The 9,581-nt window shown below is 44.1% G+C and overlaps 1 protein-coding gene across 1 annotated transcript; it reads left to right on the plus strand.

Moving 5' to 3' along the window:
- The first annotated feature begins 4,987 nt into the window (after positions 1-4,987).
- On the plus strand, positions 4,988-8,828 carry LOC124847265 (uncharacterized). The gene has a single exon (XM_088103360.1). It carries the CDS (start codon positions 4,988-4,990, stop codon positions 8,537-8,539), a length of 3,552 nt encoding a protein of 1,183 aa, XP_087959486.1. The 3' UTR covers positions 8,540-8,828.
- The last annotated feature ends 753 nt before the right edge of the window (positions 8,829-9,581 follow it).

Genomic DNA, 9,581 nt, shown 5'->3' on the forward strand with positions numbered 1-9,581 from the left:
GGCGGAGGCAGCCGTATGCGCGCGAAGAAATGGAGAAGAAGGAGAAAGCTTCCCGCGCGCGAAGAGGAGGAGGGGAGCTGGAGCGGCGACCGGCGATGATCTCGTCCGTGGGTGTTGGAGATGGCGGCGATTCTGGCTGGAGCGCGATGGCCGTTTCCGCTTGGATCACCGGCGAACTGCTGGGAGAGGAAAGAGACCCTGGGTCTCATCTTGGTCAAGTGGCGGGAGAGAATGGGAGAACCCCTGAGGTTTTCTGAACCAAGGAGAAGGCCTTGGGCCCTTTTTTTATTTTCTGACCGAGCTCTCTCCAAAACAAAAATACATAATAAAACCCATCTCCCATGCACACCCCATTCTGTTTGGGCTTAAGCCCGTTCGTTTCTGCAAACAAAAAGGATCTGGGAGGCGAAAAGGGCCTTGGGCCTTCTGATCCAGCCTAAAAAATAAATAAATAAATAAATAAAACATTTTCTCCTTCACGCACCCCCATTTTTCACCCGCGCACTCCCTATCCATTCCCTTGGCCTGGGTTCAGACCCATCCTGGTCCTATAAAAAAATGAAGGTTTTTTTCTCACCTCTCACCCCTTATTCTCATTTCCTCACCCCCTGTCAGTTTGGGTTTAGGCCCATCTATTTTTAAAAGGAAAATTAGTTTGAACCCCCCATTTTCTCATTTGGGCACCCGCCACTACTTGTTTTATTTGTATTACTTATTTATTTATTTGCTTTTCTTTATTTATTTTATTTTGTTCCCTTATTTATCTTATTCTATTTGTTTTTTTTTTTATTTTTATTTTATTTTTATTGTTATTATTGTTTGTTATTGTTTTTATTTTATTTTATTTATTTATTCTAAATATCTATTTATTTTAAAATGCATATTGAATAATACATAAAAAATAAAATATTTATATATATATATATATATATATATATATATACAAAATTTACAAAAATATTGTAAAGGTTTAGGCACATGTGTGATCGCACGCATCGTCCTTGTGCTAAAATCTTTTCTTCTTCTTTTCTAAAAAAAAAACAATTAAATATTTTAAAGGGTTAGGCACATGTGTGATCGCATGCATCGTCCTTGTGTTAGAACCTTTTCTTCTCTTCTAAAAAATAACAAAATATATTTTAAAGGTTAAGCACATGTGTGATCGCACGCATCGTCCTTGTGTTAGAACCTTTTCTTCTCTTCTAAAAAATAATAAAAATGTTTTAAAGGTTTAGGTACGTGTGTGATCGCACGCATCGTCCTTGTGTTAGAACCTTTTCTTCTTTTCTTCTAAAAAAATAATAATAAAAATGTTTTGAAGGTTTAGGCACATGTGTGATCGCACGCATCGTCCTTGTGTTAGAACCTTTTCTTCTTCTCTTCCAAAAAATAATAAAAAATGTTTTAAAGGTTTAGGCACATGTGTGATCGCACGCATCGTCCTTGTGTTAAAAACCTCTTCTCTTTCGCTTCCCAAAAATCCAAAATCATTTCAAAGCAAATTTTCCAACAATTTCCAAACAAACTTCTCAAACAGTTTCAAAAGAACTACGTAACCCTGATTTCTCATTCTGAATGAGAATACGTAGGAGCAAGGTCAATCCTTGTCGGGCCCAAAAAAACTAAAAAATATATTTTGTTTATTTAGAATTTTATTTTAGGGGATAGTTAAACATTTTGAAAACCACATCACATTTGCGTATTTAGTTAAAGGTACTGCCTTTGGGCAGGCGCTGTAGGGTGCTAATACCTTCCCTACGCGTAATCGACTCCCGAACTCAGAATCTGGTTTTCGTGGACCGTGTCTTATTATTTTATGGTTTTTCCGTAGTTTTCCAGAATAAACTATGGTGGCGACTCCAAATCTCTTTTCGAAACTCGTTTCCTTTTTTGGATCGTCGTCCCGTCGCGATTCCGGTTGCGACAGATGGCGACTCCACTGGGGATGTTAGAGAGTCAAGCCATTTAATTAGATGTGCGAATTCGATGTGGTTTTGCTTTATGTTTTTCTTCCTTTCTTTTATCTATGTTTGATATTTGAAGTAATTGCATATGATTTGTTTTGATTTTTCTATATTGAACCCTAGGTAGAGAACATGTCTATATCTGCCTGGGATTTTTTCTGGTTGTTTTGCAGGTGAGGGTTTGGGTATGCATTACGCTCTCCCTTCACACACACACACTTTATGCATATCATGAGTGGGGCCCTATGCCCGGGTCTGAGTGTAACTTAGAAATAGAGGGGTTGTGTAGCGGTGCCATTTGGGACATACTTCCTGTTTGGCTATCGTGAGAACCCCAGCTAGAGTTTGTTCTCTTCACTTGTGTCTCCGCATCTAGTTGATTACTCGACTGTTGTGGAGATACTCTGAAGGGGGCCATAGCTCTAGTGACCATCGACCTTTAGGTTCAGGGAGCCATCCTTGTAAGGTTGCATATACTTGACCTTCAATCTGAAGCGCTGAACCTTTATTAGGGCACAAAGGGAAAAATGTGTATTCCTCTAACCCTCACCCTGTTTGTTCTTTTTTTGAAAATAATGACATTGCATTTTCATGCTACGCATGCATTTGTGTTATTGGTCATGTTTTGCTTCATTATGTTATCATGCATCATGTTCATACATCATTTGGTGACATGTTGGTTTTAGGGGAAATCACAGGTGTTCACTTGACCTCCTACAAGATGGAAGTCGATACAAGATCTGGTGCTACCCAACAGACCGATTCTGTCATTTTAAGAAAGAAACCTCGCCTGAGGGTTCATGGGGGGAATTTGACAGGGCTGATAAGCTTAGGCAAACGACTAAAGACTATAAAAAGAGAAACTTTCAAGAATAAGTATGGAAACCTGTTGGGCCTAATGGAAGTGGAGGTACAGTTGCCTGCTATCACAGCCCTAGCGCAGTATTATGACTCCCCGCTAAGATGCTTCACCTTTCAAGACTTCCAACTAGCACCGACTATAGAAGAGTTTGAGCATATCCTTGGTTTACCGCTGGAGGGTACCATGCCGTATCAGCATTTGGAGCATCATACCTCTATCTCCACTATTGCTGCCATAATGAAATTACAGCCCAAGGAGCTCGAAGATAGGTTGGTAATGAGACATCAAGTGCGTGGGCTGACACAGGGGTATCTGGAACAGTACCTGCAGCATCTGGCTGATAAGGAAGAGTGGGAGACTTTTATGGATGTGCTAGCTCTCACCGTGTACGGCATTGTTTTATTCCCCAAAATAGAAGACTTTGTGGATTATACCGCAATAGATGTCTTCGTGGCGAGAAAGACGAGATCGGAGAATCCTGTGACGGCAGTCCTTGCTGACGTTTATGGCACCATGAGTTTCTGTCACGAAAGGAAGGGGAAGAAAATCCTTTGTTGTGTGCCGGCACTGTATGCTTGGATGACTGCACGCGTGTTTAAAGGCGTAGTCAATGTCAAGTGCCCTTCGGAAGATCTGTCACGTCAGGGGCTTACGGACAAAGGAGGAAATGAGTGGGCCCATTTCTTTGCTAGCTTGAATGGAGGAAAAATAAATTGGCGTCTTCCTTGGCTTGGGATTAAACAGCCTATCCAACATTGTGGCCGCTTTCCCAATGTACCTCTCATAGGGGCCCGATATTGCATCAATTACAACCCTCTTTTGGTTCAAAGACAATTCGGGCATCCCATGAAAGGGGGACCTTCGCCGGACTATCTCACGGCATTTTTCATCTACTATGAGGATGGGCATTGCACTGAAATGTTGAGGAAAGTTAGAAGCGCTTGGGAAAGTATTGTGCGAGCTGAAAAAGATCTAAGGGTAGGGGTGGCAGACGACAAGGTTAATTATCAATCATGGATCCTAAAAAGGGTAAAGGAAATCAAACTGCCTTTCAAGCCAATCAGTGATCAGCCAGCTAATGAAGGGCGATCCCAAGACCTAGAGAGCGAAGAGGTGAAGCAGTTGAAGGTGGAGATGAAAAAACTGAGAGAGAGGAATGCTAGGTTGGAAAAAGAATTACAAATCGCGCGCAATGATTTTGTTGATATGAGGAATGCTAAAGAGGAAGGATCACAGGCCTATGAAGAAATTGTTAGAAGCCAGAAGGCCGAAAGAGATTATACATTCCGAGTGAAGCAAGACCTTGCGGCCGCAAACAAAGAGCTAGCTATGAGAGTGAAGGAGAAGAACGTGGCGTTGGAAGAGGGAAAACAATGGAAACACCTCTACGAAGAGGCCAAAAGAGATAAGCGGGAAGCCTTGAAAAGACTAAGGGAAGCGCAGATTCAGGTGGAAAAAACGGGGCATCAGATGAAAGAAATGGCCACGTCGTTTGAGGCGGATATGAACCAAGAGCGTTGGAAGCTAGCAGAAGCAGAAAAAGGGCATCGAGCCATGATAAAACAAATGGAGGATTATATCGAGGCGCAAGAGGAGCGATGGAGGTCGATGGAGTTTGAAGAGAGACATCAGGCCTTGATGAAGCGAATGGAAGACCACATCGCAGAGCAAGAAGTGGCTGTGAGACATTGGAAGGAAAATTTCTCCCAATTGGCAGCTTTGGCAAATGAAGCAATTGAAAACATCCCCAAGATGGTGTTGGACGCCGAAGCAAGTACTCACTTTTATAGCCCGCCGGAAGAGATAAAACATTTTATTAATCATTGTAAATGGTTGGTGGGCGAGATGAAATCCTTTATCGCTCGATCTCGAGAATGATGTATTTTGAAATCCTTGTATTTTGCTTCTGTAGGCGATGTATTGAACTGAGTACTTTTAATGAAAGATATGGAATGTTTGTTTGGTACCAACTTGTGTTGATTTCCATCGGTAATGTTGTCGCGACCCAGTGATTTCCACCTATTACCAACATGCATCATGTTTTCTTTATTTCGTTCTCATCTAATTTAAAATTAATCAAAATAATAAAACAGTACAAGTGAGGAAAACAACGGCCAATTTTCCACGACATCCCTACAGGACTCGAGCCAATTCAAGAATCATGGAAAGCTGGGAGGAGTCTCAAGAATCCATCAAGGCTGATATCGGTCAGCTGAAAGACCAGATCGGCCAAATCCTTGCTGCTCTAGAATCGCTGAAGATTGCGGGAGAGTCATCGTCAGCGCGGATCGAGGGGAACGCCCCCCCTTATCCCCCAATGTTTAATACCTTGAGCCCATCGATTCCGTTCCCGATGTATGGCTTGCCCCCGGGGTATACGCCCCCCATGGGAGATTACTCGGAAGCGGAACATACGTCTTTCTCTTTTCCCACAACCATCAATGTGCCGCCCATCGGTACTCAGGGTCCTGTCTCAGTTTCGGCACCCATGACAGGAGTAGCTATGAATGAGACGACCGCAGTTGAAGGAACGCGGGTGACCGTAGTCGCTAAGGAGGACTCTTCAGCCGAGGCTGCGCCACACACCACGGTGATTGGGGGGATCGGTAGTTTCATCGGAGCTAAGAATAAGCTGGAAATTCTGGAAGAAAGGCTGAGAGCCATAGAAGGAGTCGAAAGCTATGGATTCGGTGACGTCGCGAGATTAAGCTTGGTCCCCGGGATAAAAATACCACACAAGTTTAAGGCGCCGGAGTTTGAGAAGTACAAGGGTAATACATGCCCTAAAAGCCATTTAACGATGTACTGTAGAAAGATGGCCGCGTATGCCTATGATGACAAATTGCTTATCCATTTCTTCCAAGATAGTTTGGCTGGGGTAGCGTTGAACTGGTATACCCACTTAGAGCCGTCTCGCATACGTTGTTGGGTGGACCTAGCTGACGCCTTCGTGAAGCAGTATAAGTACAATATGCATGTCGCACCCGACAGGTTGCAACTGCAAAACATGGCAAAGAAAGATAATGAAACTTTCAAGGAGTATGCTCAACGATGGAGAGAGCTAGCGGCGCAGGTTGAGCCGCCTCTGTACGACAAAGAAATGGTGGCAATGTTCGTGAACACGCTCCAACCACCGTTTTATGAACACATGGTCGGGAACGTGTCCTCCAATTTCGCCGATATCGTCATAATAGGCGAAAGAATAGAGATTGGGTTGAAGAATGGGAAGATTGCCGGTGGCCCGTCTGCGGTAGCAAACTCTAAAAAGCCCAGCTTCAATCCAGGAAAGAAGAAAGAAGGAGATGTGCATGCGACATCGGCAATGCCTGCATGGAGAGGTCAAGCTCCTATTCACAATTATAGACCACACCTGGGCCAACCTCCATATGCAGCCAATGCAGCTTTTGCTCATCCAATTAGACCTCAACAACAACAAGGATTTTATCAAGCGCAACCAATCACAAACAACGCCTGGAGGACTGGGACAGGCGCGCATCCAAATCCAAATGCGGGTCAAGGCACTTACCCGAGAAAAACCCAAGAAAGAAACTTTGTTCACTTCACCCCCATCCCTACGACTTACACTGAATTATTACCCCACCTCGTCAAAAAGGGTCTGGTTGCTATATGTCCAATGATGCCTATGCAACCTCCGTACCCTAGGGGTTATGATGCCGATGCCAAGTGTAGTTATCATGGGGGAGGAGTGGGTCACTCAACTGAGAGATGTATGGCCTTCAAACATAAAGTACAGGCCCTAATCGATGCTGGGTGGCTGAAATTTCAAGAAGATAAACCTAGCATTGATGATAATCCGTTATCCGGACATGGGAGTGCCTCCACAAATGCCATTGAGGTTAAAAAGCATGAACTGATAAGGGATGCAAGTAAAATCCGAAGTTCCAGAAGGTTTATTTTCAAGGAATTATTGAAGTTGGGATTTTTAAACGGTGATTATGATTTGGGAAGAGCATGTGGACTCCATCCATGCGCTGAGCACTCTATCGATGAATGTGTTGAATTCGAAGAGTTTCTGCAAGATCTGCTTGATAGGAATTTGATGCAAGTGTGCTACGAGGATAAGGATGAAGAGGTGTTTGCACAAACCGGTGTGGAGTCTGATGTAACCCTGCCAGAGCCGTTGGTAATTCGTTTCACTCGGACCACCCCTGCACCAGTTATTCAAGGAAGATCATCCGTCGTCATCCATACACCAGTTCCTTTTCCTTACAAGAGCGAGAAAGCTGTTCCTTGGAGGTATGGAACACACGCGGTCGATGAAGGACAATGTGTTGAAAGTCAAGTCCTCGGCCAGGATCCAGTTATTGAAAATATATCAGGCATCGGCGGAATGACAAGGAGTGGTCGAATCTTCACGCCACCAAACCTGATGAGAGAAGGAACTAGCAATAATGAAGCACCGGTGGCCGCGAAAGCTAAGGAGCTCTTAAAGGGGAAACGGGTGCAGGCAGAAGAGACCCCCGACAAGGAGGACGAGAAAGAAATATCCGACGAAGAGGCTTGGGAGTTTTTGAAATTCATACAACAAAGTGAATATAAAGTGGTGGAACAATTGAATCGTATGCCAGCCCGGATCTCTCTGTTAGAATTGCTCATGCACTCAACCTCCCATAGAAAACTGCTGATGAAGATACTGAGCGAGGCCCATGTAGAACAAGGTATTTCCCTGAACAAATTCGAGGGCATTGTTAGCAACATCACTGCTAATAATTACCTCACCTTCACCGATGAGGAAATGCCTGCTGAGGGGAGAGGGCATAACAAGGCTCTCCATGTCTCCGTGAAATGCTTGGACCACATCGTAGCACGCGTGTTGGTGGACAACGGATCCTCCCTGAATGTCATGCCCAAAACGACATTAGAGAGGCTACCTTGTGACGGAATGCATATGAAGCCAAGTTCTATGATTGTGAGAGCGTTTGACGGTAGCAAGAGGGAAGTCATGGGCGAAATAGCGTTGCCGGTCCAGGTTGGCCCATGTGTCTTTCAAATAACCTTCCAGGTCATGGATATCCTCCCAGCCTATAGTTGTCTATTGGGTCGCCCATGGATCCATTCTGCGGGAGTTGTACCTTCCACACTGCACCAGAAACTGAAATATGTCATGGGAGATAAGCTGGTGATAGTTTCTGGAGAGGAGGACCTCCTGGTGAGTGGGCCATCCTCCGCCCGCTATATAGAAGCAGCCGAAGAAGCTCTCGAGATAGCTTTTCAATCATTGGAGATCGTGGGAAACACCTATGTGGAACCATTTCCAGTAAACCCATATCTGTCATGCGCCTCTATCATGGCGGCCAAGGTTATGCTGAAAGAAGGCTATAAGTACGGGAACGGTTTAGGCAAGTACGGGCAGGGGCGGACATTCCCATTGGAGGTGGTCGAGAACAAAAACAGGTACGGCCTGGGATACAAGCCCAGCAAGGAGGATAAGAAGAGGTTGATTGAGGAAAAGAGGGAGCGCAGCCTGGCTCGGATGGAGAGACGAGAACCAAGGACGAGGAAGATTCACATTTGTGATATCAAGGAGAGTTTTCGCAGTGCTGGATGGGTGAACACTAGCCATATAGCGGTCGTGGAAGAGGAAGCTGGATCTGAAAGCTCAAACTTCGTGTGGGCTTGCTCCCCAGATGCGCGGCTCAGCAATTGGAAGATTGTGGACTTACCCGTGATGTTTAATTCGAATGAAATGTAATATATTAATTGATCCTATTGCTTTACCCGGAGCTTTAGGATTCATGACTTACGGGTTGACGCTTTTATTTTGCTTTCAGTGTGATATTTGAATCGTGTTTGTTCTCGTTTCTATCATCATTTAGCCTTCTCCATCGTTTTTTTGTTTTTTTTTTGTTTTGTTTATTTATTCTTTTTTCGAAAACTTAAATAATGCAGATATGACAATGAATGTTTTGAAAATAACAATGTCGATATCCCTAATCTGGAGCACCCTGTCGATGATACGGAAGATGATTATGAAGATGGTTCGGAACCCTCTCCGGAACTAATGAGATTAGTGGAGCAAGAGTCTAAAGAAATAAAACCCTATCAGGAAGATGTCGAAATACTCAACTTGGGTGAGGAAGATGAGATAAAAGAAGTAAAGATCGGCACTACCATGAAAGAGGAAGTGAGAGAAAGGTTGCGAGTCCTATTGAAGGAATTCAAGGACGTGTTCGCTTGGTCGTACAATGATATGCCCGGTTTGGATACCGATATCGTGCAGCATAAACTCCCTCTTAAGCCGGAATGCCTCCCGATCAAACAGAAACTAAGAAGAATGAAGCCGGAGATGTCTTTGAAAATCAAGGAAGAGGTGCAGAAACAATTTGACGCGGGTTTCTTGGCTGTGGCGAAATACCCGCAATGGGTGGCGAATGTCGTACCAGTACCCAAGAAAGATGGTAAAGTTCGGATGTGTGTTGACTACCGTGATTTGAATCGTGCAAGTCCAAAAGACAATTTCCCACTACCGCACATCGATACTCTAGTCGAAAATACAGCCAAGTTTTCTCTATTTTCATTCATGGATGGTTTCTCAGGATATAATCAGATCAAGATGGCGCCAGAAGACATGGAAAAGACAACCTTTATCACGTTGTGGGGAACCTTTTGCTATAAGGTGATGTCCTTTGGGCTCAAGAATGCCGGGGCAACATATCAGAGGGCGATGGTGGCACTTTTTCATGACATGATGCACAAGGAAATCGAAGTTTATGTGGACGACATGATTGCAAAGT

Source organism: Vigna umbellata, chromosome 1 (assembly GCF_029865625.1).
Source record: "Vigna umbellata cultivar VRB3 chromosome 1, Vumbellata_1.0, whole genome shotgun sequence".
Lineage (NCBI taxonomy): Eukaryota > Viridiplantae > Streptophyta > Magnoliopsida > Fabales > Fabaceae > Vigna > Vigna umbellata.